Source organism: Episyrphus balteatus, chromosome 3 (assembly GCF_945859705.1).
Source record: "Episyrphus balteatus chromosome 3, idEpiBalt1.1, whole genome shotgun sequence".
Taxonomy (NCBI): Eukaryota; Metazoa; Arthropoda; class Insecta; order Diptera; family Syrphidae; genus Episyrphus; species Episyrphus balteatus.
Window position 1 is genome coordinate 119,264,365 of NC_079136.1, and position 26,935 is coordinate 119,291,299.

Sequence of the window (26,935 nt, forward strand, 5' to 3'; positions counted from 1 at the left end):
CCATTGGGTCCCCAAACATCATATAAAGAAGTAATTCGAATATGCATGCGCGAAATAAGGCGTGTCCTATGAAACTGCTTTGTTATCGTTCAAACGCGATTACGTATTACTATAGGTAATCGTTTTATTTTAACGATACTCGTTAATCTTTACGACTGCCATTTGCCTATCGTTTTCGTTTAGGTGTAATAATATTGTTGCGTCTGCGGTTAGAAGGCATGTGAGTCTCAAAAAAAATATTTTTTCGGTTTAGTTTGGCCAAACGAGTTTCTCGTTTTACATAATCGCTCTCTGTCATGACTATCGTTTATTTCATTTTCGTTTACTTGCCGCTCGTTTCGTTGTACGAAATAGGCCTCAGACCATATTTGAGTGTCTCGGGAAGGGTAAATTTTGTCCCAATATTTTAATATTGTATTACACAAGTAGGCATAATATCGTATTTGTTATCATGAGTGGTACCTACTTGATAATCGGCCTTGTGACGAATTCCATTCGTACCGGAAATTTGCTACGATTCGGAAAAAAAACAATCACGAAATCCGTTTGTAATGGAAGATTTCATACAAATCGTCACTACGATTGGATTTTCATACAAATCGTCACTACGATTGGATTTTGTGATTGTTTTTTTTTTCAGGAATCGTAGAAAATTTCCGATACGAATGGAGTTCGTGATAAGGCCGAATACCTAATTAATTACCTCTTAGCCCAGCAAGTGATTACGCATCACTGCTTTTCTGCGATGCTGATCGTTACTCAGCTGATGACGATGCGATGCTGATTGACAAAAAGTTTTACGTTTAAAAACAATTTTTGCTTAATGATAGAAATGTACTAATAAAAACTCTTTGTTGTAATTAAAATCTGGAGCTACACATTTTATCTCTCAAAGAACTTTCCTCCACAATACTGACTTCGATTTTCTGCCTGCCATAAACTCACCTTCATAATTTTATTTGGTTTCTATTAGTGGTTTAATTTGTGGGCTTTTTTTTCTTTAAATGCATCATAGTGACCGTTTAATTTTAAACATTGAAAATAGTTACACTATTTGTAACCTATGGATAAATAAGGCTTTGGTGAGAAGTCAAAATTATAGTGTTGGCAGAGCAAAACGACACTGGGAATTCATATTTTTTTAAGTATATTCAATAATTTAATAGTTGTACAAAACTTCAATCTTCACCTCCCAACTCTTTCGGAGATCACTATCCGATAGGTTTTTTTTCTTCATACCATTCTATCAATAAGAACGATACGCTCTTTTGATTTTTTAGGAAATACATAATTATTAACTATTTCCAAATTTATTCATTTTTATTTATATTTATTATTCCATTGTTTTTTTCTTTTATAACGTAATAAATGTCTTTGACATTAAATTAGTAATATTAAATTTACAGCTAAATTCTCTTTTCTAAAATTTATAATAAGTTTTTTTTTTTTTGTTTATAAATATATTTATTTTTATAATGAGAACATTTTCTTATTGTTCGCTTTTTTTAATTTGTGTTTAAATTTAAATTTTATGGTTCGAATACTCAGTAAAAGCAATAAGTTTTATAATAAAATAGAAAACAGAAAAGTAAAACTTAAAAAAATCATTTTTCAAATGAATAAAGCGTTACACAATCCCGCATTGTTCATAGTCATTTTTTGTTTGACTAAATTCTCTGTGTTTGCATCTGTCCTTTATATATCAGTGAGATTACTCATTTTTAGTACAAAACTACTAAATGTCTCAAGAGCTAAATGATTTTCCGTTATCACGACAACATTTTGTTTGCAACGCGAATAAAATCTCTTTTGACCTTCGGGTGTTTTAATTTGAACCATATACTGTGGATCAGAATGATCGATCCATAACTCTTGGTGCTCTGAATTGGTTAGGATTGTGTAATCATCAATGCCCATTGTTGTTTTAAGATTATCAAATTCAGGTGGTAGGATGTGCTTACAGACAAGTTGATGCGAAGGTGCATTGTGCGAGACATTTATCGCTATAATAGAGAGTTCCAGCGCGGATGTCTTTTGGAAAATTAAAACAGTCTTTGCTTGCTATAAAAAATAGAGAATTTATGTTAATTCCTTTTTTTTTGATAGAAAATATTAAAATACTTACACCAACTTCCAATGGTGGAAAGTGTAATGAGCCAACGTTATTGCCAATTGCCATATCGAGATCATAGTTCATTAAAATATCGCCACTGCGGTGATCCCAAAGCGTCACTTGAGAATCACCAAATCCAATTAAATTATCATCTAAATAAGATTTTCACTATTTTATTTTTTGTAATTAGTATTGATGACAAACTTTAGTACTTACCAGTAGTACACTCCAGATAGCGAATCTCATGTCGCATACTTTTGAATTCACGAATACTGGCCAAGGTGTCTAGATGAGGGGTTAGAGAATATTTGCACAATCCCGACAGGGTTTTTCCGATATGAGTTTCCTGAGACCAACACATTACAAAATATCTTGAATCGGTTATTGTAGTAAAGACAACGTTTTGGGGGTGGCTGTAAATAGATTTGAGAAATTAAATTTAAACAAAATCATTTTAAATTTGGATTTTAGTCATTTCTAATTAAGCATTGAAGGTATTTTTTAGAGCCGGTTAAACCGATAAGGAAAATCAAAAGAGGTTTGGAGTATCTGGTTGCTGAATAATTTGCAATTGAAATATTTTTTTTTTTTGCTTATATTCGGAAGAAGATATTTTCGGATCAAAGTCTCGAAACAAGGTTTGGTTTACAGATATGAGTTCAAAATAACCAGGCCTATGCATTTGGATAGAAAAAAGTAAATTTTATTTTTTTCGCATTTTCGATAAAAAAACCCCTTGCCCTAAAAAAAGTCCATTTTCAAAAATTTCCTCCAAATCCATCGAATGTGACATCAAAAAAAGGTCTCTTTAAGCTCTATTCATAGCTGAAAACCAAAATTTTCTGGGTGATCTTTTTGATGATTTTTTTTTTTTTAATTTTTTTATAAATATTTTTTTTAATATGTTTTTTTTTAATTTTTTTTTTTTATATTTAAATATTTTGGAATCAAAGTCTCGAAACAAGGTTTGGTTTACAGATATGAGTTCGATATAACCAGGACTATGCATTTAGATAGAAAAATATAAATTTTATTTTTTTCGCATTTTCGATAAAAAATCAAGGTTAACCCCTTGCCCTAAAAAAAGTCCATTTTCAAAAATTTCCTCCAAATCCATCGAATGTGACATCAAAAAAAGGTCTCTTTAAGCTCTATTCATAGCTGAAAAGAAAAATTTTCTGGGTGGTCTCTTTGATGATTTTTTTTTTTTTAATTTTTTTATAAATATTTTTTTTAATATGTTTTTTTTTTAATTTTTTTTTTTTATATTTAAATATTTTGGAATCAAAGTCTCGAAACAAGGTTTGGTTTACAGATATGAGTTCGATATAACCAGGACTATGCATTTAGATAGAAAAATATAAATTTTATTTTTTTCGCATTTTCGATAAAAAATCAAGGTTAACCCCTTGCCCTAAAAAAAGTCCATTTTCAAAAATTTCCTCCAAATCCATCGAATGTGACATCAAAAAAAAGGTCTCTTTAAGCTCTATTCATAGCTGAAAACAAAAATTTTCTGGGTGATCTTTTTGATGATTTTTTTTTTTTTAATTTTTTTATAAATATTTTTTTTAATATGTTTTTTTTTAATTTTTTTTTTTTATATTTAAATATTTTGGAATCAAAGTCTCGAAACAAGGTTTGGTTTACAGATATGAGTTCGATATAACCAGGACTATGCATTTAGATAGAAAAATATAAATTTTATTTTTTTCGCATTTTCGATAAAAAATCAAGGTTAACCCCTTGCCCTAAAAAAAGTCCATTTTCAAAAATTTCCTCCAAATCCATCGAATGTGACATCAAAAAAAAGGTCTCTTTAAGCTCTATTCATAGCTGAAAACCAAAATTTTCTGGGTGATCTCTTTGATGATTTTTTTTTTTTTAATTTTTTTATAAATATTTTTTTTAATATGTTTTTTTTAAATTTTTTTTTTTTTATATTTAAATATTTTGGAATCAAAGTCTCGAAACAAGGTTTGGTTTACAGATATGAGTTCGATATAACCAGGACTATGCATTTAGATAGAAAAATATAAATTTTATTTTTTTCGCATTTTCGATAAAAAATCAAGGTTAACCCCTTGCCCTAAAAAAAGTCCATTTTCAAAAATTTCCTCCAAATCCATCGAATGTGACATCAAATAAAAGGTCTCTTTAAGCTCTATTCATAGTTGAAATCTAAAATTTTCTGGGAGGTCTGGTTGATGAATTATTTTTTTTTTTTAAACCTATTTTTTTTAAAGTTTTTTTAATTTTTAAATATTTTCGGATCAAAGTTCCGAAACAAGGTTTGGTTTACAGATATGAGTTCAAAATAACCAGGCCTATGCATTTAGATAGAAAAATATAAATTTTATTTTTTTCGCATTTTCGATAAATAACCCCTTGCCCTAAAAAAAGTCCATTTTCAAAAATTTCCTCCAAATCCATCGAATGTGACATCAAATAAAAGGTCTCTTTAAGCTCTATTCATAGCTGAAAACTAAAATTTTCTGGGTGGTCTGGTTGATGAATTCATTTTTTTTTTTAATTTTTTTTAAATATTTTTTTTTTAATTTTTAAATTTTTTTGGATCAAAGTCTCGAAACAATTTTTGGTTTACAGATTTGAGTTCAAAATAACCAGGCCTATGCATTTAGATAGAAAAAAGTAAATTTTATTTTTTTCGGATTTTCGATAAAAAATCAAGGTTAACCCCTTGCCCTAAAAAAAAGACCATTTTCAAAAACTTCCTCCAAATCGACCGAATGTGATATCAAAAAAAGGTTCTTTAAGCTCTATTCATAGCTGAAAACAAAAATTTTCTGAGTGGTCTGGTTGATGAATAATTTTTTTTTTTTTTAATTTTTAAATATTTTCGGATCAAAGTCTCGAAACAAGGTTTGATTTACAGATATGAGTTCAAAATAACCAGGCCTATGCATTTAGATAGAACAAAGTAAATTTTATTTTTTTCGGATTTTCGATAAAAAATCAAGGTTCCCTTGCCTAAAAAAAGTCCATTTTCAAAAACTTCCTCCATATCCACCGAATGTGACATTAAAAAAAGGTCTCTTTAAGCTCTATTCATAGCTGAAAACCAAAATTTTCTGGGTGATCTTTTTGATGATTTTTTTTTTTTTTAATTTTTTTATAAATATTTTTTTTAATATGTTTTTTTTTAATTTTTTTTTTTTATATTTAAATATTTTGGAATCAAAGTCTCGAAACAAGGTTTGGTTTACAGATATGAGTTCGATATAACCAGGACTATGCATTTAGATAGAAAAATATAAATTTTATTTTTTTCGCATTTTCGATAAAAAATCAAGGTTAACCCCTTGCCCTAAAAAAAGTCCATTTTCAAAAATTTCCTCCAAATCCATCGAATGTGACATCAAAAAAAGGTCTCTTTAAGCTCTATTCATAGCTGAAAACAAAAATTTTCTGGGTGGTCTCTTTGATGATTTTTTTTTTTAAATTTTTTTATAAATATTTTTTTTAATATGTTTTTTTTTAATTTTTTTTTTTTATATTTAAATATTTTGGAATCAAAGTCTCGAAACAAGGTTTGGTTTACAGATATGAGTTCGATATAACCAGGACTATGCATTTAGATAGAAAAATATAAATTTTATTTTTTTCGCATTTTCGATAAAAAATCAAGGTTAACCCCTTGCCCTAAAAAAAGTCCATTTTCAAAAATTTCCTCCAAATCCATCGAATGTGACATCAAAAAAAAGGTCTCTTTAAGCTCTATTCATAGCTGAAAACCAAAATTTTCTGGGTGATCTTTTTGATGATTTTTTTTTTTTTAATTTTTTTATAAATATTTTTTTTAATATGTTTTTTTAAAATTTTTTTTTTTTATATTTAAATATTTTGGAATCAAAGTCTCGAAACAAGGTTTGGTTTACAGATATGAGTTCGATATAACCAGGACTATGCATTTAGATAGAAAAATATAAATTTTATTTTTTTCGCATTTTCGATAAAAAATCAAGGTTAACCCCTTGCCCTAAAAAAAGTCCATTTTCAAAAATTTCCTCCAAATCCATCGAATGTGACATCAAATAAAAGGTCTCTTTAAGCTCTATTCATAGTTGAAATCTAAAATTTTCTGGGAGGTCTGGTTGATGAATTATTTTTTTTTTTAAAACCTATTTTTTTTAAAGTTTTTTTAATTTTTAAATATTTTCGGATCAAAGTTCCGAAACAAGGTTTGGTTTACAGATATGAGTTCAAAATAACCAGGCCTATGCATTTAGATAGAAAAATATAAATTTTATTTTTTTCGCATTTTCGATAAAAAATCAAGGTTAACCCCTTGCCCTAAAAAAAGTCCATTTTCAAAAATTTCCTCCAAATCCATCGAATGTGACATCAAATAAAAGGTCTCTTTAAGCTCTATTCATAGCTGAAAACTAAAATTTTCTGGGTGGTCTGGTTGATGAATTCATTTTTTTTTTACATTTTTTTTAAATATTTTTTTTTTAATTTTTAAATTTTTTTGGATCAAAGTCTCGAAACAATTTTTGGTTTACAGATTTGAGTTCAAAATAACCAGGCCTATGCATTTAGATAGAAAAAAGTAAATTTTATTTTTTTCGGATTTTCGATAAAAAATCAAGGTTAACCCCTTGCCCTAAAAAAAAGACCATTTTCAAAAACTTCCTCCAAATCGACCGAATGTGATATCAAAAAAAGGTTCTTTAAGCTCTATTCATAGCTGAAAACTAAAATTTTCTGGGTTGATGAATAATTTTTTTTTTTTAATTTTTAAATATTTTCGCATCAAATTCTCGAAACAAGTCAGTTGCCATTACTCATCTCTTTTGATAAAATTTAAAACTAAAATTATTTTTGAGATTCATACACCCGTATTCTGCTATTCGATTCACGTGAATCGAAAGATTTCCTTCCTTTACCACGTCAACATGGCTTTGAAAAAACGCTCAACTTCGAAAGCAAAACGTTGTTTCTGTCTGTTCTAGAAATTTTAAAGAAAAAAAAAATTATTTAAGTTTAATTTTAACCCCCATTTAAACACTTCTTATTTTAGACATTCACGTGAATCGAATAGCAGAATACGGGTGATAGAACGAATTTCGTAGTTAGTGGATAAGAAAAAGTTACTTTTTAATTCTCATTATTTAATGACAATTACTCACCTCGCCACCGTATCTAATTGTATTGAATGTGACTTTGCAACCAAATCCTCATCATGATAGTAATAGACATTTACATAAACCGAAATCAAAACACAATCTCTATTAAGCTGGGGTAATTCTTTAGCTCTCATCTCCATATAAATTGGAATTGAATTATGAACACAAATGCGATTTTTATAAGGAGCATCAATTTCGGTATCTAAAAATATAAAAATAAACAAATAAATATAACACAAGTCATATAATTTACTATAAATTTAATTCTCACCATACAACAGTCTCTTACACTCTCCAAGTTGAACCCATTCCTCTGTTGTATTTCCCACTACTTCAATAAGTTTGCACGTCTTCCAGAAGGTCACCATAAAATCCTGAACTATAGTTAGTATATCCAATTCGTAATAGGCATAAATGACACGACCATTTTCTGGTGTAAGAGGATTAGGTGAACGCTCTGAAGGTGTTGATAGGAAAGTTATCGGCAATGGTGGGACATAGGCATCAGTCTGGATTATAGCTTTACAGGTTTCTTTTGCCTTTGGTAGGTTTACTTCTGTATTTTTGGAAAGGGAGAGGACAGGATCATCATCATCGACTTGGGAAAAGGAAGATTGCATTTCTTTTTTCGTCTCGATATCAATCTGTGAGGCTTTATTTTTTTTCGTGATTTCCATTTTAATATGATTGTCAGGGATTTTCTTTTTTCCTAGTTCTTCTTTCTTAACATTATCCTTGCCTTTGTTCAAATGCATTCGGATTACTTTCTTTTTCATTGCCTTAACCTTTTGATGCTTGGTGATCATAGCAGTTCGATTGCGTAGAATTCTCTGATTGAATGTCCCAACTACAGTTCCATTACGTCGCAGTAAATGACGCAGAACTATCTTATTGGATGGCCATTCCTGGGTGGTTTTGCGAATTTTTCTTTCTTTGGGTGAGGCTTCTTTAGGAATAACGGTATTCATATTTTTCCTGTAATTTATAGGCAACGCCGCCGAAGGCTTGAATTCACTGCTATTTATCGATTCTACAATAAAAATGCTGGGTTTTGTCTTGCGGGATTCTTCAAGATAGCGCTGATACTTTTTATGGACACACTCGGGTTCTTCATTATCCTCCTGCCGCCTTATATCAGTTTCTATCGAGAGTTTATGTTCATCCTTTTTATCTTCGGATGAGGGAACTGTTGAAGTGCGACCATTGTGCTGTGGTGATCGATCACCAACATTTGGCGGAGAAGGATCACTTTGAAGTGATTCACTTAAAAAGTCACTTGCGTGATCATCAGGATGGGAATGATGGTTTAAGCGACGTCGTCGTGGTGCTGATTTTTCTGGGGATTCGTCACTTTGCGAAGAACGTGGACAAGTTGAGGTGCCATTCGATGTTGCTCGGGTGCGTCGTTGACGGCGGGTGGTTGTAGGTGGTGGTGTGGAATTTGCTGTCGTCACCGATGACGGTGTATTGCGTGTGGGTGTTGCAGTGTTACGCAGTTGAGTGATTATTTTGATCTCGGGCGTTTTGGTAACAATAAGATTTGCTGTCGGTATCGGTTCGGGAGATTTTGGTATGACTGGTTCCTCGATGGGTTTGCTGTTTGTGTCTTCAGGGAGGGAACATCTGAAAAGCAAACAAAAAATTAATTAATAAATAAATAATCCCACACCTCTTCCCCCCAAATACCGCACACGCTGGGGCCATTTACAACGAGTTTTATGGCTGCTAGCACCTATATTAGAGTTTTTTGAAGATAAGAAAAACACGAGGACCTTTACGAATATCTTAAGAAGGACTGCTAAATAAAAAGCAGTTAAAAAACGTAAAAAATAAATGTCCATATAGGAGCATGCAAAAGCAGGGGTCGAATTACGGCATACGTTCGTTAACGTATGGTTGCTATGTGTCCCTATCTTTTTCTACTAAATAAATAGAGACACAAATAGTAAAAACGTTAACGAATGATCGTAATCGTATGCTGTAATTCGACACCAGACCTCTTTATGGGAAAAATGAAAAAAAAATTAAACGTATTTAAAAAGAAATACAAATGCAAAATTAATAAACAAGTTAAAATAAGACGAAAAAACATGTCTAAGCACTTGTTAGATTAGTAAAAACAAAAATAAAGGGCCAGCTTGATTTTCTCTTTTATATTCTCGTCATTGGGTTCAAGAGGGTTATAAGTTCCATACAGAAGAACATTTTTTTCTCTGATTTTGCTATAAGTTCAATGCTACAATTTTTATTTACATTTCTTAGCATTCTGGTAATTGGTTCATTTCTGGCATTATCTGCTCTATGAAGAGTTAGATGTTCAATGATAAAATCAGATGGGGTTGATCTGAGAGAATGGAATTTTTCAAGAGATTGTAAGTTAATGAGTTGTTAACGTTCTTGATACGGGCGGGCAGATTTAAATTGTCAACCCACGGAAGTAATCTTAATGCAAAACGGAGAAATCTGCGCTGTATTGCTTCAATTCTCTTAATGTGGACTTGGAGACCAGCACATTCAAGTAAGGGATTAACAAACGTAGTATAAAGTGATATCGTTACGTAAGGATCAGAAAACTCATAGACCAGCCAGCGCAGCATTTGACGAAACCTAAAACAGAATTAGTTCTAGATACTATACCTATTGTCATAGCGGGGCCTGACGTTAATTTCACTTTCACAAATTACACCCAAATTTTTAATAGTTGTTACTCTTAAAACAATACATTCATTGATATAGTGCCGCGGTGGCGGATGGAAACGTTTATGAGAATATTTAATTGCTTGGCATTTTTAAACAATAAGATCTAGATTATTTTTCTGACACGAAAAATATCGTTTAAGGGCCATTTTTGTCACTATTGCTCAACTTGAAGCAAACTCTCGAGTTTGCCAACTTGAGAGTTGACTTTAACTCTAGAGTTCAAATGCAAGTTGTAATTTCTTTTTATTCACTTATTATTTTCTCAACTCTCCAGCTGAAGATCTAAAGTTGGTCAACTTCAAGTTTGAAAAATATTCCTGGGATATTTATGAAATATGAAACAAAAACTGTCAATTATTTAAATTAAACTTTGAATCTTTCATATTCATAGCATATTTGTATTCTTTTTTGTGTTTAATTTTTCGATTTTTGTTTGCTTTTTCGATGTTTGTTTGCTTTGGAATATTAATTCGTTGACACAATAACTGTCAACAAAATTTTCACAGAAAAGTTAAAAAAAAAAAATCTGAAGCAAACTCTCAAGTTTGGTCGGCAAACTTCTACTTTTTAGGAAAGTTGAGAAAACTCGAAATTGATCTACTTTCGAGTTTAAAATCGAAAGTTGAAAAGGTCAACTTGGAGTGAATAAAACCGAATTCGGAAGTTGAGGATAAAAATTCTCAAGTTATGTTTAACTCCGAGTGAAAAAAATTCTACTACATTGATTGTCAGAATAAAAATGATAGGGCCTAAATGACTCCGTTTTGAAACACTCGACTCTGCAATGCATAGATCAGATATCTGCATAGGTATGATTCTATCCATTGAATGAAACCAGGAGTAAATCCAAGAGCTTTCAGTTTAAACGATATATTTGTATGTGAAATTCTATCGAAGGCCTCGCTGAAGTCCATAGCAATAACATCTACTTCGTTCATATTTTCCATTGAGTTCAAAGTATACGATACAAATTCTATTAAATAAGTGGTCATGGATTTGCCTTTCAGAAATCCGTATTGTCTGAATGAAAACAATGATTTACAATGAAAGTTAGCAGTGTATAACGTAAGTAGTTTGTAGTAAAACACAAAAATCGACTCGCTCTGGCCCCCAAAATTGAGGCTTGAGTAAAGCTGGGGTGTTCTGTAAACCTCTCAATATTAGAGAATCATATAGACTCCCAGACGATTGCAGTGTGTTTCAAGCTGAAATCTTTGCTATAGAAAAAGCGGCAGAATTGGTTCACAAAGAAAAACTAATCTCCTCGGAGATAACATTTCTTGTGGACAGCCAGGCTGCTATCAAAGCTTTAGCCAATGAGACGATAAGATCCAAAGCGGTTTTAAACTGCAGAAAGAAAATCAATAGCATTTGCTACACTAACCAAGTAAAGTTCTGCTGGGTTCCTGGGCATAGCAATATAGAAGGGAATGAAATAGTGGATGAACTAGCTAGGATAGGGTCAGCGTCAAAAGAGGATAGCAGCACCCAATTAGTAAGGGGACCAGATATCCCTATCGGTGTGCTCAAAAGGAAAATAGACCTATAGACTAAAGAAAAAAATCAATAACACCTGGAAAACTAGGGACGATTGTATTATCTCTAGAAGTTTATGGCCTAAAATCAACGAAAAAGAAACTCGGTATATTTTATCCCTGAGTAAAAAGAACATTAGAATCTTGATAGGTGTACTAACGGGTCATTGTGCCATTGGTACAATGGCTATTAGAATGGGTGTATTTGCACCTGATTTCTGCAGAAGCTGTCAAGATGAAGAGGAAATAGAGTCCATTAAACACCTGCTCTGCGATTGTCCAAACCTCCAAACAAATCGACTCCGTTACTTCGGAAAAAGGTTCGTAGGAGAACTAGACGATCTAGCGCAAGTGTCAATGGCTAACATGAGAAAATTCATTGAAAGTACAGGATGGTTCGTAAATTAGCCAGTTTTCGTAAACCGATGAACAGTTAGGAACATCAATGCGATTTTTAAATAAAAGGGAATCACAATGGACCAATAGGCCCCCGTGTATGCTGCAGCTTAGCTGTGAACTACCCTATTTACCTAACCTAAAGTTGATTATCGTGTTATAGGGAAGAAGGGCGAAAAGCCGAGTTAACTGCGAGATTAAATTTCTAATTTAACACAAATTGGCGCTTCTAGAGCAAGTCGTTTTCTTGTCGTTTTAGTACAAACGACTTAATAGGGACGAATACTTTTGATAAGTTTTGGGTTGAAATGGATAATTTGGCAAAGGGTCTATAGTAAGCAATATCTCTTTTTTGTGAATAGGGATGATGAATTAATTCTCCCATATTGATGGAAAAAATTCTTGAGATAGGGGATTTTTGGAACAAAATTGCAATAGGTAAGGCTAAATTGGCTAAACAATTTTTTTTTTAATACAATTGGTTAGTAAATGACCTAGGTCTTAATAGAATTCTTATTCTCACCTAATTTCATTAACCTCTGTGTTGGTCACATTTTGATGCTCTTCATTCGTCGGCTCCTGTTTAACATCCTCCTTCTCCTTTTCCTCTTGATCCAAAGCATTGTTATTCTTTTTCTTCTTATTAAGCTCCTTCTTCTTTTCACTTTTCTTCTTATCCATCGACTCAGTCTGCACCAGCAATCGCTTCACCCTCAACGATCGCCGCTTATTATCCGTCGGTGTAGGACTGTAAACCTTTCCATTCATACCCAATCCAAGATAATTACAAAACTCATCCTGCTGAAAACAATTTACTTCTGGAAATCGTTCCGAACTTTGTCGTTCATTACTTCTTCGATCTGAGCTTCTTCTATCCGAACTTCTTCGTTCTGAACTTTTTCTCTCCGAACTACGTCGACTCTCCACACTTTTGCCTTCAGTGCTTCTTCTTGTTTGGATTTTTCTTTCGGGTGTTATTTCATCAATTTGCTGCTCTTCCAATGATTTTGTTTCATCATCATTACTCTTCCCCGCCACTAACTCTATGGGCGGCGAATTATATTTCATAGGCACTGTAGGCGTTTTAAAGATCTCATTTATCTTCGCCTTAAAATCGATTTGCTTATTATAATCAATTCGGACCTTAATCAACTGCGAATACTTGTCAATGTCGGGATTTAGACGATTACACCTAAAAACCGACTCATCATCAGTCCAATGGAGGCGAATCGATGGAGAAGCTTTTGTAGCGCTACTCTCGCTACTTGGGCAGAGTATTTTTTCATAAATGGTTACATTATTAGAGTCTGGTTTTAGAGAAACAGATGGTTCTACATTACTTGGAGCTTCTCGCGAGCAAGAAGGTTGTTGCTGTTGCGATTGAGAGGACTTTCTTGCAGATTCTTGTGACGAACCAACAGGACTTGTTCTAAAAGTCTCAAGAATCACCGAACGAAAGTGATTATAGTTGTAATTGGGGTATGGAGAATCTTTGCCAACACTTCGTCTCCCAGACAAACTTCTCGCATAGAATTGTTCGCGTTTTTGAAACTGGGCATCGAAGTTATTCACATCTTCGACATCGCTCAGTTCATCGCGACAAACCCAATGAGCTAGTTTTTCACGATAAGTAATCGCCGGATGACCAAGAGCGATTTCCTGCAGCATTCGCCATTCGGCTCCTGCTGGCAGGGTGTTCTTTACATATTTTTTACGATGGCCTGCCAAAGGAACTGTGTCCGATGGCGACGAAACTGGGAATTTGCTAGATGTATCACTAGAGACTTTTGTTCTAGTTCTCATTGGATTTGTTGACACAGAATCAATGTCAATTGGTGGCTCTTCATTTGGCTCACCGTCAATTTTGAGTTTTTTCTTTGCCAATGGCGGTTCCATTTTTGTTGGTTGGTTGTCGACGGCGGCGACATCGTCGACGACAGTGGCTAATCTTTTCTTTGGACTTGAAAAGCCAGTTAATTCATCGCCACTGTCGTCGCTATCAGAGATTACCAAGACACTACTTGGAGTCTCTGTTAACAGATCTTCGTTATTTCTCAAACGAGACATTATTTCATGAAAAATTTAATTAAAACTATCCAAAAAAAAAAAGAAAACAAAAATAAATTGAATTTTATTTTTGTTTTGTTTCCCCCAAATCAAAGCAAATGAATTGTCTCACAGAATTTTAGCGTAGAGGTGCGCTTCAGTATTTGGCGGCAGAGTCCGATAAGAAAAAGTATTTTTTTCTTACATCAAAACAATCTTTCTAAAGAACTTCATAGTATTTTTGTTATTTTAAATAATGGCGGATATTGTTAGGATTGTAACTAAAATATTTATGACTTGTATATTTATTTGTTTCTTATTGGAATTTTCGGATTTTTCAACAAAACGCGCATCGAATTTTGTGTGAAAAAAAATTAGGAATTTTTTCTTTTTTTTCACTGCAGCGGGATATACGTGATAAATGACAGGATGGTTGTTGATAGTTCATGATAGGTGGCGTTTGGGTGGTAGGGAGAATTGCTTGGGTTTATGTTACACTGTGTTTTGAAAACAAAAAAATTTAAATTAAAATTTGTTTTTAGCTAAATTGGTTGCGTTGTGATCCGAAAAATATTTTATGGAAAAAATTGAGTTATAGCGCAAATTGCCCAAAAACCATTTAAAGCAAGCTTTAAATGTATATAAAAGCTATGCTATAATACAGCAAGCAGCCGAAGCGAAACGAAAAATTTTCAATTCTCCACAAAGTCAACAGTGAACGTGTCAACGAAAAAACATTGACCTACTATATATGGACTGCTAATCGTTTGACTTTTCCATACAAAAATTGAAAAAAAATGATTCCACGTCTTTCTAGCTCTACTAGCGGTATAACCTTAGACGGCGAAAAGAGGAAACTTTTAGTGAATGACATCTGTCGTTAAAAGGTAGTGCTTTCTCTGTTTTTCTATATTTGTTCCTTTCGCACTTAGTCAAAAATGTTGCACTTATTCTCCACTTTTTTTTAGGGCGCTAGTATCGCGAAGAAACAAGTGGAACCAACCTGAATATGCTTCTAGCAGTCCATATATATTAAGTCAATGCGAAAAAATACAATCAAGTAGGTATTTTTTCAAAGTCTAAATAATAAAAATACAAAAATTAAAAATTAAAGATTAAAGAAAAACTAACAAAATTATAATTCGTTTAAGGGCCAATTTTTCAATAGTCAGATAAACCTCAGATAGAGCTTATTCTTAGGAATAAAAGTTTTTTTTATATTGACATTTATTCTTCTGATAGTCTAACTGACGATTGAAAAATCAGGGCTAAGATTTCGTTGTGCTATGTTTGCATGCTTTAGCTGAATACTAGGCCATAAGGGACAATACGGGCAAACTGAAAATGTGGAATTTTGTTCATACAAAAATACTGTTGGTGGCATTTTTTGTCTTCTTTCGTCGTTGGTAATATAAGTAAATAATTGAGATTTTATTTGCCTCGTACGCAGCGAAACGTAATTTTCCATACAAAAATAGAATAGCAAAACGAAATCTTAAACAAAAAATTTCGGTTTGCTTTTCGTTTTTCAGTTCGCAGCTCTAGGGAAAAAATTGGAGAGTTTATAAGCATTTACAACTTATAGCCTGTTTTCACTATAGCCCAAATGAGATAATTTCGCAAATTCAAAGAACCGTAAGGACGGTGTTTTCATTTTCAATTCATTAATTTCTTGACCAAATTTTTTTATGTTTTTCCTTGATTTTAAATAAATTTGGAAGTTTTTTTATTTTGACAGGAACCCTCGATGATATTTTTTAGCTTGGAGACTTAGAATACTTTTCGCTTTCGCTTAACTACATAAAGGCTTGGCCACACCGGAGGGTATGCGGTAAAGCGGTAACGATATTTGTACTAAAAAAATTCCACACCTGAACGTTGATGTGTCAGTTTGGAATTTTTTTCATACAAGTACCCTCACCGCTACCCGTACCGCTACCGCATACCCTCCAGTGTGGCCAAGCCTTAAATTATACTTGACTGCGATAGCGATTTTACATCCAATACCTGTCGACTTAAAAAAAAAACCACATTTTTATTGTAGCCAAATTTACCTCTAGTGTGTACCAACCATAAACCATTTGTCTTCATAAATCCCAACATCATTTTATCTTCTTGTATACAAAAACTTTTTTAATCATTTTTTTCTTTTGACATTCCATTTTACGATCCACCCTTTAAAAAAAAAACAACAAAAACAAATGTCAAAACACACCAAATGCCTCATCCGTTTATTTTCAAAAAATTAATTTCATGAAAAAATAGGAAAAATACGCACAAAAATCTTCCAAAAATATACTCAAAATACATAAATTTCTTTCATTTAATAAATTCTCTACTAAAACTACAAAATGCCTAGTGAAATAATTACCCTACAACTTGGACAATGCGGAAATCAAAGTAAGTTTTTTTTTTTCACTTCTTTTACACCAAACAAATGTAGGAATCTTTTTTGTAGAAGGAAGCGGGTTAAAATCAATCAAATAGAATTCCTATAGTGTCCTTTATTCTTATTGAATTCTTTTCAATTTTTATTATATTTTTAGTTGGTTTTGAATTTTGGAAGAGATTATGCCTAGAACATGGAATCTCACCAAATGGTGTATTGGAAGATTTTGCCACAGATGGTTTGGATAGAAAGGATGTTTTCTTCTATCAGGTTTGAGCAAATTGTTTTGTTTGTCTTTTTTGAGGGTTTGCAATGTTTATTGTTTTAGGCTGACGACGATCATTATATCCCGAGGGCAGTTCTCCTCGATCTTGAACCTCGAGTTATTCACACCATCATGAGTTCTCCATATGCAAAGGTAAGTATCCCTAAATTCCTTAAGGTGTTTTCATAAACGTAGGTAATCTGCGTTAGTACAATCTTCTTTCTGCTTTGTTGCATTCGTGAACACATCAATTCTGCAGAGTTTTTGCAGGCATTAGTACCTACAATTTTCAGCAGTCACTGAGTGTTCATAAAGATAAAAAATGACCACAGAATGAGTTTTTTTTATATAAGGGTTGAGGAAAAAAATGCTTCCTCTTTTAGTTCTCGAAAATATTGTTTATTGGGAATATTTATCCACTGCTTAGTACCTACTTAAAGCTGCTTTGAACTACTTTTTCAATATAGCAAAAGTAGTTCATAGCTGCTTTAAGTACTAAGCAATTAGATAAATTTTCCCAAAGGAACGCAGCTAATAACTGCATTCCTTTGGGAATATTTTTTATCTATTGCTTAGTACTTAAAACTACTTTTGCTATATTGAAAAAGTAGTTCAAAGCTACTTTAAGTACTAAGCAATTAGAAAAATATTCCCAAAGGAACGCAGCTAATAACACAGAAAATTTTTAAACCCTGCTACTTTAGATTGGCGTAGAAAAAAACACATACTTCTACTAAGTGGATTGAAAAAAACTGCGTGGTTCAAATTAGAAACAAATTGTCAGGGCAAAGATCACTTTAAAAAAAAAAACAAAATATATGCATAAAATATGCACCTCAAACCTAAAAATATGAGCTTAAAAAAAAAATAAAAATATGCATTAAAAAACCAGTAAGTTGAGAAATATTTCAAGCAATCGCTCAAGGGAATTAAAAATAGGGATGTCACTTGAGCAAAGAAAAATCTTGTCTTGAGGAAAATCTTTTCTCAAACTCGAAAATTTGACTGAGTTGAATTAACTATCAACAAATAAACATTTTTTTAATAATTCACCATCGGTTTGATTTGTCGCGATTAAACAATATTTAAAAATAAATACATACAAACTATTTAAAATGTCCTTCGTCAAGAGAGTACAAATTTTAATTGTTCAATACAAAAAACAATCGCTCGCAATGACACTTGCGTTTTAATGTCAACTGACTTTGCTTGAACGAATGCTTAAAATATTTCTCAACGACGACTATGAATTCCAACCTAAATTTAAATTATGTACCTACATGCAAACAAATCATTAGAATAAATTTTGTTGGCATACACCATCAAATATTTCCTGAAATTTTCAATGGTAAAATCCTGCCTATTTGGCCTGACATAACTGTTGAACATGGACAAATAATGTTCAAATGGAATGTCAAAGCAAAAAAGTCGGTGTCATAGGAGCATTTTGAATGCAAGTATTTCTTTATCAGAAAAGTTTACCAAAATCTCTTCATGATCAGGTTTTGACAAAACGGTTTTTCAGCATTGTTTAACATTTTTTTTTATTTTATGGAAACTCCTTCAGAGTCATCCAATTCATTGAAAACTTCTTCACTGCAGTAAAACTAGAAACTGTGACGGTTGGAATTGTGTAAAGAGTTGGATGTTGATATTAAAAAGATTAACCTACGCCCTTGAATCAAATTAAAAATTAAGTTAAATTAAAAAAATTCTTTCTTCTTTCAAAAATATGACGCAAAAATTTGTGTTTATCGTTAAAATATTCATTAAAAACCGAAATATGCCGAAATAATGCATAGAGCAAAATATGCACTAACAAATAAAATGCCATTTTTAAGAAAAATTCCTTGATATTCTAATGCTTCTATTAATGCGGGGAAAAAAAATATATATTCACATAAGAATTCTTACCCTGCAAATTTATCGATGGAGACAATATTTTTAATTAGTGTGTTCAAAAAAGTTTTTTTTTTTGCGTTTGAAAAAAAAAAAGTTTTAGTGCACAGAAAGTTTGTTAAGGGCGTTTTTTGCTGTAGCAATGTGAAATTAATATCAAATTAATTAAATCGATTTTGGTTGAATTCCAAGAGTAAATGTAAAATATAGCATTCTTCTGAGACCCTTAATGCGAAAATACTGAATTTTACATTATAGGTATTTCATTAACGATTTTTTACAAATTTTCTCTGTAGTGAAAATCAATTTTTTTTTTCAATAATAAAAAAAAATTTTTGAACCACCCTATGGCAATTTTTTTTTTCTTCGATAATTTGGTCAAAATAATTATTCACTTTTGTGTTTCACAAGCAACTGTAGAAGATAAAATTTATTAGAGCCACCCTAATACGAAAAAAATTTTAATTTAAACTCAATAGGCGGTTTTTTTTTTTTTTTGGCAATGCTATCCGCTATCCGGATTTGGCAAATATCAACACTGGACAAAAATTTATATGCACGCACCAAGAGAAAGGGACGTAAACTTATACACTTCTTCAAAATTCTATTCGTAGCTTGATTTAGCTTCTTTTCCTATCGGCAGCTGCGTTTTGTTTTTGTATTGTAAATGCCAACTGGGGATACAGATAGCAATGCCAAAAAATACACAGCTATTATCTTAAAAACACGATTTAGAAATTTTCTGTGTCAATGAAATCCAAATTTTTAGAAAAATTAAAAAAGGAACATTTTTTGCACCACCCTAATTAATATATATATTAATTAGGGTTGTGCTTCACAATTTTTTTTTTTAATATTTACATTTATCAACAAGAAAAATATCGAATCAAGAGCCAAATAAATTTCTTTGTGAGTTCTGCAGCCATAAAATTTTGGCTGCGCAATCTGCCCGACTTTGACGACATAATGACGTTTTTGAACAGCAGGTACTGCAGTACGATCGCAGATTTGACTTTATGAACACGTCTAACGCAGGCCTAAGTTAGGCAGACGTTTATGAAAACACCCCTTCTTGTCTTTCTCTCGGGTTGTTCTATGAATTTGTTTCAATTTTCAGTTGTATAATCCTGAGAACGTCTATCTCTCCAAACACGGCGGTGGAGCAGGTAATAACTGGGCATCTGGTTATAGTCAAGGTGACAAACTGCAAGAAGAAGTTTTCGATATAATCGATCGGGAAGCCGATGGTAGTGACAGTTTGGAAGGATTTGTCCTTTGCCATTCGATTGCCGGAGGAACTGGTTCCGGCATGGGTTCGTACATTATGGAACGACTGTCGGATCGTTTCCCCAAGAAACTCATTCAAACGTACAGCGTCTTCCCGAACCAAGATGAAATTAGTGATGTAGTCGTGCAGCCTTACAACTCTCTGCTGACTCTGAGACGCTTGACTAGTTGTGCCGATTGCGTTGTGGTGTTGGACAACACTGCACTAAATCGCATTGCAACCGATCGACTGCACATCCAGAATCCCAGCTTTACCCAAATCAACACTTTGGTGTCGACAATTATGTCGGTGAGCACGACAACTCTGCGATATCCATCGTACATGAATAATAATCTCATTGGACTGACGGCTCCCCTGATTCCAACGCCCCAATTGCACTTCCTTATGACTGGGTACACTCCTTTGACTACGGACAATGACGTAAGTCCTTCTGAATCCTTTAAGAATTCTCTAATAAACTTCTTTGCAGCAAACAATGAATATTAGAAAGACAACAGTTTTGGACGTGATGAGGCGTCTTTTGCAGCCAAAGAATATGATGGTATCGACTGGACCGGACAAGACAAATCACCATTGTTACATATCAATCTTAAATATCATTCAGGTGAGATTCTTTTTTTTCCATCCTTTTCCTCTTTTTATTTTGATTTTTTCAGGGTGAAGTAGATCCAACTCAAGTCCACAAATCACTCCAACGAATTCGGGAGCGTAAACTTGCCCAATTTATCCCCTGGGGGCCGACAAGCATCCAAGTGGCTCTTTCTCGCAGCAGCCCGTATGTTCAGAGCAGCCATAGAGTATCTGGCTTGATGTTGGCCAATCACACTAGCATCTGTTCGCTGTTTGAACGCGTTCTGAGTCAATATGATAAGCTGAAGAAACGTGGAGCGTTTTTGGATCAATTCAAACGTGAAGACATTTTCAAAGATGATCTTTCTGAATTGGATGATTCTCGCGATGTTGTTGATTGCCTAGTGCAGGAATATGAAGCAGCTACACAGCCCAATTATCTTCATTGGTCAGCAAAGAAGCCACAGGAGTAGACAAAATTCTATTCCCTGACTTGCACTTTTAAGTATTTTTTTAATAACAATTTATGTTTTGGCTCTCTAAGTTTTGTTCATTTGTTCTTATGTCCCTCGTTTCATTAAAAAAAAATCACATTTTATCGTTAGATTCGTTTATTTCTTAAATTAAATATAAAAAAAAATCAATTATCAGCAACTTTTATCCCTTTATTACAGCAATTGGTCGAAGTTTTATACATTTTTTACTTATTCCTGCCATATGACATGTATCCACCACATCAGTGACATCTTTGTATGATTCTGGTGCCTCTTCCATGACTAACTTGGGTGATGCCACACGAATTGCAATACCCATTGTTTCTAATTTTTCTAGAACTTGTTTATAATCGAGATTACGACGTGATTTGGCACGAGATAGAGCACGACCCTGTAAGATGATTAAGAAAGATTTAAAGAGAATCTTGGATGGAGTGTGTTTGTAACTTACTGCTCCATGACAAGTTGATCCAAAAGTTTCCAACATTCCTTTTTCGGTTCCGGTAAGGACATAACTACAGGTACCCATTGTTCCACCAACAAGAACTGGTTGACCAGTTAATTGATAGTCAACTGGGATTAGAGGATGATGTGGTGGGAATGCACGTGTAGAACCCTGCAAATTAAATATACAATCAATTTTTTATTCATATTCAGTAAGCGCTTTTGACTACTGGTTTTGACTACCCTTAAAATGTATTTAAAACAGTGCAAGCAAATTGGTTTTCGATTTCTACATATTAAAATGTGAAGGAAAAACAGAGGTGATTCGTAGAAAAGAAAGAATTTCTGTACTTGATGTAATTCGCCTCAAGTGTGACTTGATGAGCATTCCTCAAAGTACGAGTTGAATTGTTTCAGTAGAGGAATGAAGCTAGCTAATTAATGTGAACTTTAAAAAAAATATATATATATAGAAAGCAAGAACTTACTTAATACATTTCGACGGTGCTCAAGAGATGCGATTGTTTATGTAATGGACAAAAAGAATCTTTGTTTAATGAGCACCCGCCCAGATAAGGGAATTGAACTCGAGCTTTGGGCAAATGTGTGCTTTATAAATTGAAGCTAGAACAGATGAGGTGAAAAATGTTTTATATCTTCGGAAGAAACCTAAGAATTTTGCAGCGGCGACATTTAATATGTGCTTCCACAGAGGGTGGTTCGTAGTTGACATTTATCTAGAATCGAAAAGTGCCACTCATGGATATTGGCAAAGGGGGAAGGTTTCGTTTTAACGATGGTAAGCAGCAATGTGTTTTAGAAGCATTACATTCTACAAGGTTTCTTATTCGCTTTGCACAATGCATTCATTATCAGAATTTAATGAGCTTATCTTATTTCGCCGTTTAAATTCCACATCCGAAGAACATGGAGGTTAATCCTCAAATGAAAATCTTAGGGTACTATATAATCAGTGGATTCAAAGTTTCCGAAAGTTGTTCAATAATAATAATGTGGGTCTTTGTAAGGCTCGCTAAACTAACCATTTACGGCAGGAAAGACGTATAAAAATAGTTTCATTCGTAGGTAAGCCTCAACTAAAGTGGCTTTTCAGTCCCCTGACACAAGTAAGACTATCTTCGCGGTGGCTCTTAAATCTATTCGGGATAAGGGTTTACAGATCCAAGGGAATTATGTTTGTTATCATATCTGTAATCTACGTGAATATTGACGAAGCATAGTGACCATTTATTAATTTCATGAAGGAATTATTGAGACCATAACATTTGGCCAGACCGTTCTCTAAGTGCCTAGAGGCGAAAGGACACTGATTGTGTGACAATAAGGAAATTTCTGTACGGGAAAATAATCCTTAGAGTGGAGTCAGACGCATTGTCTGAGAAGAAGTTGAGTTTCTGTTCGGATTTGGGATTCGATAAAGGAAACAAGTACATGAATAATAGACTTGTTTACCGAAAATTTTAACCACATGAATTTATTAATGGAATTGGAACAGAGATCGTATTGTGGAAGGAATTGGTAAGCACCATCGTTTCTGATGCAGATGAGGGGACCGGTGGTGGTGGGAAAAGAATAGAGGCACTAAATTAAACTCATGCTGGTTAAATTCAGAGGTATCGGAATTTTCTCCTATTTGCGTTTCACTTATTGCCAAAACCGCTGACCTGTATAAGAGCGTATTAAGGTACGCAGACAGAAATAATTCTCACAGCCCACGAATGGGGTTATAGTCAATTATGAAATTTTCAGCCAAGGAAGTGCATTAGGATAATTTAAGGAAGAAGATGTGTGAAAACTACGAAATTAGCAGAATCTGATGTTTGACTTTGAATGCGGATTTGCGGTCGAAGAAAGACAAAACATCGTGTTTTTGAGAGATCAGTGAAAAAATTACGAGGGTTCAAGCTCCTCTCCAAAACCCCAAACAGTTCACTAGAACAAAGATAAGATTTTTCTTAGAGATAATTTGGAAAAAAAGATGTCTTGTGCGTAGAAATTGTCTTCGAATTAAACCTTGATTGACAAGAAGACTTAATATTAGGTGGCAAATATACATAAGTAAAGCGTCACTAAACTAAACTGGAGTGCCTAATTGATGATTGAGATTTATGTACTTTCCGGACTTTTAGGGACCATAGGAATTTAAGAGGAAGGAAAAAAAAAACATAGCTCTTTTGAGGAATACACAAAAGATCCTGTCTAATTTGTGAGATAAATTTGTTTAAATTAAAAATCTGAGTAAAAACATGAATCCAAGTCGTTCCAAGTTTTTGTTTTGTTTTGTGGAATGCATTGCACAAATTTTCCGACTCCCCTTCATTTTTACCCTAAAGATGTTGCTTGCGAAACACGGCATTAGCTCGTTAGATTACTTTTTTATAAAGATACTCACCTTCCTGTGGACCAACAATTTCTTCTCCTTTCCATCGACCATGTGATTCTCAATCTTTGCAATATTATGCGAAACATCATAGATTATATGCATATCTAGATCATCAGGTGTAGTCTTGAACATCTTAGCAAAAGCCTGTCGTGTTAGGAAAGTCATGGAACTGCGATTGACCCAGGCAAAGTTGGCTGCGGCAGCCATGGCCTTAAGATAGTCTTGGCCTTCGACACTGTTTATCCTGGCACAGGCCAATTGTCTGTCATTAGTTTCAATTTTATCTCTCTTCATAGCTTTTTCCATTTGAACAAGAGCATCAGTGGCAACTTGATGACCGAAACCACGACTTCCCGAATGAATCATTACACAGACCTGAAAACAGAAAACAACTTATATCAGATCTTAAATGTTTATAAGGAGCTACTTACTTGTCCCTTTTCTTCAATTCCCATTTTGCTAGCACTCCATTTGTCATAGATCTCCTCAACAACTTGAATCTCCGCATAATGATTTCCAGCTCCAAGTGTTCCCAACTGAGGCAGACCACGTTTCTTCGCCCTCATACTGACCTTCGAAGGATCAGCGTTCAACATGCGACCATACTCCTCGCAATGTTCCTTATCCTCTGCCCAAACATAACCCTCCCTCAATGACCAATCCATTCCCATTTCCAAAGCCTCTTCCAAATCTTTGGCATTCATTGGAATAATACCCTTTGAACCCACACCCACCGGAATATGATCAAATAAAGACTGTGCCAACTGTTCCTTAAGCGGTTGCACATCTTTTTCATACAAATTGGTTCGCAACAAACGCACCCCACAATTTATATCAAAACCAACTCCGCCCGGCGAGACAATACTCAATGGATCATCAATATCGAATGCTGCCATATTGCCAATGGCAAAGCCATACCCGGAATGGATATCAGGCAGACCAATCGATCTGCCAACGATCCCAGGCAAAGCAGCAACATTGGCAATTTGCTTGACACCTGGCAAAAAGCCACCCACAGCGCCGGGACGACAGGAATTCCTCAATTCATCCAACATTAGTTTTTCCAATCGAGAATTGACATAGAAACAACCGTCGACTTTCATGTTGGGTTGGAAGCCTTTTTTGATTTTCCAACAATAGTCGGAAACTTTTTCCAAATATTTTAATTCATCGTTGTATGGACGTACGACCATTTTGGTATTTTGTTCTTTAAATACACTTGAATCAAACAAAAACTCTGTTGAATTTAGTTATTTAATGAATGAATGATGAAATGCAACTGAATTTTGAGTGCAGTTGTTTTTTGTTTGGAATTTTTTGTAAAATGATGAAATAAGTTAAATCAATTTTTTATCAAATTTGCAAATGAAAATAATGCCAAAGCCGGCGTGGTTAGGTTAAAATGGTTAAGATATACATATCAAAAGAGAAATGTCAAAAAATATTGTGTTAATTCACAATAGTGGTAAATGGGTTTACACGAAAAGTTTATTTTAAAATATTTTTGTTTATAGTTTTTTGGTGTTATTTTTTTATGCATTCGTTTTCCATTGCTAACAGTTTTTTTCTTCTAACAAAAAAAGAATGGGAGAGTTTTTTTTAGATTTTTTCCGAAAAAACAATCCAACAACACAACCGCAATCCAATCCACAAACAGAACAATTTTTTTCGCTGGGCAAATTATGTCATGTCGTCTCATTTTATCTTTCGTGTACATGTAAGGTTTTCTCTTGAATGTAGAGGTAAAATGACTCGTATTACTTCTACATTCAAGAAAAAACCTTACACGTACACGAAACGTCAGAATCATGCCCATGATTTGAACAACGCTCATGTCATGTTCAAAAAACGAGATTCTTCGACAAGATGTCGGTGTTGACATGGATTTTTCTGCCTCCATTGGATTTTTTCAAGACATGTTCATGAACACCCAACTAGCACAACAGCTTCTATAAATTGAGATCTCGCAGATACTACTTTTTATACAGCTTGTATTGAGCTTGTTTCGGAATCTAATTGCTTATAGAATTTCGAACTTGTTTAACAACTTCTAATAAGTTGTTTAAAGAAACTTAAACGAAAAAAGCTTGTTTTCGGAAAAGCCTGCTTAATGAATTTATAGCAGCTTGACAGAAATTACCAAGTTTAGTGTTTGGTTTTTGGTTTTGATATTGAATAATCTAGCTGGGACACTTTTTGGTTTTGACATTGAATAATTTAGCTCGGACATTTTTTGTTTTGACATTTCTTGAATATTGAAAGAATATTGCTGCTATTTGAAAGAATAAGACTTCATTAATGAATATACTAGGATGGCCGAGTGGGTTGAGTGGCGGACAGCCACCAAGTAGGTACGAAGTTCGATTCCTGGATGTGGTAAAAAAATTATATACTTTTAAAATTATTAACAATAGATACACTAAAAACTAATGGAATAATATATAGAATTTCAGGTCAAAAGATAAAATTCATGATTTAAAATCAAATAAAATCCAGTTTTTGTTTTTGTAGTTGTTTTTTTTAAATTTCGATAAGACATGTATTAAAGAGCTATACATGTTCTTAAGAAACTAACTGTCAAATCTCAAAGCTTCGGTAAAGCTTCGTTTAAACTTCTTATAGAAGATCAAACTTGTATAACGTTCTCCTTTTTCCATGCCCAACAACCTTACTAAAGTTTAAAAGAAGCTGAAATGTAGCTTTTGTAATACCTTAACCGAAGCTGAAATGTTAGTTGGGCAGGGCATCGTTCATGCCCAGTGGAGACTCTGTGTTACTCACAGCTGTAAACCAAAATTGAAAAAAAAAATTTATGTCGTTTTCTATTTGCTTTTGAGATTTTTGTGTAAAAATCTCAGATTTTCCACTGCAAAACGAATATGAAATCTAGTTTTGTAATTGTTTACGAAATCTGTGTGTTTAAAAAAAAACTTTTTAAAATAAAACAACAACAAATGTTAAGACAAATGTCAAACAGAGGAGTGTGTGTGAAAGTACGTGTGCTTGTATGCGTGAATCTTCAACAAAATAAAATAAAAAATAGAATAAAAATCCAGATTCAGATTTTTGAATCTCAGATTCATTCTTTTGAATCTCAAGACTCAAATAGATCATGAAATCTGAGATTTTTCCACTATTTCCTCTCTTCATCCCCCCCCCCCTTTCAGCTGTCAGATTCACAAATATAATTCTGAGTCTCGTCAATAGAAAAGAACATTATATTCACCACGATTTTTTTCTCA

At 33.4% G+C, this 26,935-nt stretch overlaps 3 protein-coding genes across 3 annotated transcripts; 1 reads left to right on the forward strand and 2 right to left on the reverse strand.

The window, feature by feature from the left end:
• Positions 1-1,301: 1,301 nt before the first annotated feature.
• On the reverse strand, positions 1,302-14,351 carry LOC129914358 (uncharacterized). Its single transcript, XM_055993562.1, has 6 exons — positions 12,418-14,351; positions 7,535-8,886; positions 7,267-7,465; positions 2,330-2,526; positions 2,126-2,265; positions 1,302-2,061 (listed from the first exon to the last, which is right to left on the reverse strand). The coding sequence occupies exons 1-6, from the start codon at positions 13,959-13,961 to the stop codon at positions 1,696-1,698; spliced, it is 3,798 nt and encodes a 1,265-aa protein (XP_055849537.1). The 5' UTR covers positions 13,962-14,351; the 3' UTR covers positions 1,302-1,695.
• Positions 14,352-16,136: 1,785 nt separating this feature from the next.
• On the forward strand, positions 16,137-20,955 carry LOC129914568 (tubulin gamma-1 chain). Its single transcript, XM_055993885.1, has 6 exons — positions 16,137-16,340; positions 16,487-16,599; positions 16,658-16,747; positions 19,611-20,201; positions 20,251-20,385; positions 20,438-20,955. The coding sequence occupies exons 1-6, from the start codon at positions 16,292-16,294 to the stop codon at positions 20,822-20,824; spliced, it is 1,365 nt and encodes a 454-aa protein (XP_055849860.1). The 5' UTR covers positions 16,137-16,291; the 3' UTR covers positions 20,825-20,955.
• LOC129914567 (RNA-splicing ligase RtcB homolog) lies at positions 20,945-25,082 on the reverse strand. The gene is made up of 4 exons (XM_055993884.1): positions 24,125-25,082; positions 23,703-24,068; positions 21,297-21,461; positions 20,945-21,236 (listed from the first exon to the last, which is right to left on the reverse strand). The coding sequence occupies exons 1-4, from the start codon at positions 24,884-24,886 to the stop codon at positions 21,009-21,011; spliced, it is 1,521 nt and encodes a 506-aa protein (XP_055849859.1). The 5' UTR covers positions 24,887-25,082; the 3' UTR covers positions 20,945-21,008.
• Positions 25,083-26,935: the final 1,853 nt, after the last annotated feature.

Coding starts and splice junctions, on each gene's coding strand:
- LOC129914358 (XM_055993562.1), bottom strand. CDS start 13,961: ATGTCTCGTTTGAGAAATAACGAAGATCTGTTAACAGAGACTCCAAGT. Junction 2,527..7,266: donor CAATTAGATACGGTGGCGAG/GTGAGTAATTGT, acceptor ATCTATTTACAG/CCACCCCCAAAACGTTGTCT. Junction 2,266..2,329: donor CTATCTGGAGTGTACTACTG/GTAAGTACTAAA, acceptor AATCTTATTTAG/ATGATAATTTAATTGGATTT.
- LOC129914568 (XM_055993885.1), top strand. CDS start 16,292: ATGCCTAGTGAAATAATTACCCTACAACTTGGACAATGCGGAAATCAA. Junction 16,341..16,486: donor TGGACAATGCGGAAATCAAA/GTAAGTTTTTTT, acceptor TTATATTTTTAG/TTGGTTTTGAATTTTGGAAG. Junction 16,600..16,657: donor AGGATGTTTTCTTCTATCAG/GTTTGAGCAAAT, acceptor TTATTGTTTTAG/GCTGACGACGATCATTATAT.
- LOC129914567 (XM_055993884.1), bottom strand. CDS start 24,886: ATGGTCGTACGTCCATACAACGATGAATTAAAATATTTGGAAAAAGTT. Junction 24,069..24,124: donor GAATTGAAGAAAAGGGACAA/GTAAGTAGCTCC, acceptor TTCTGTTTTCAG/GTCTGTGTAATGATTCATTC. Junction 21,462..23,702: donor AATTGTTGGTCCACAGGAAG/GTGAGTATCTTT, acceptor TTTAATTTGCAG/GGTTCTACACGTGCATTCCC.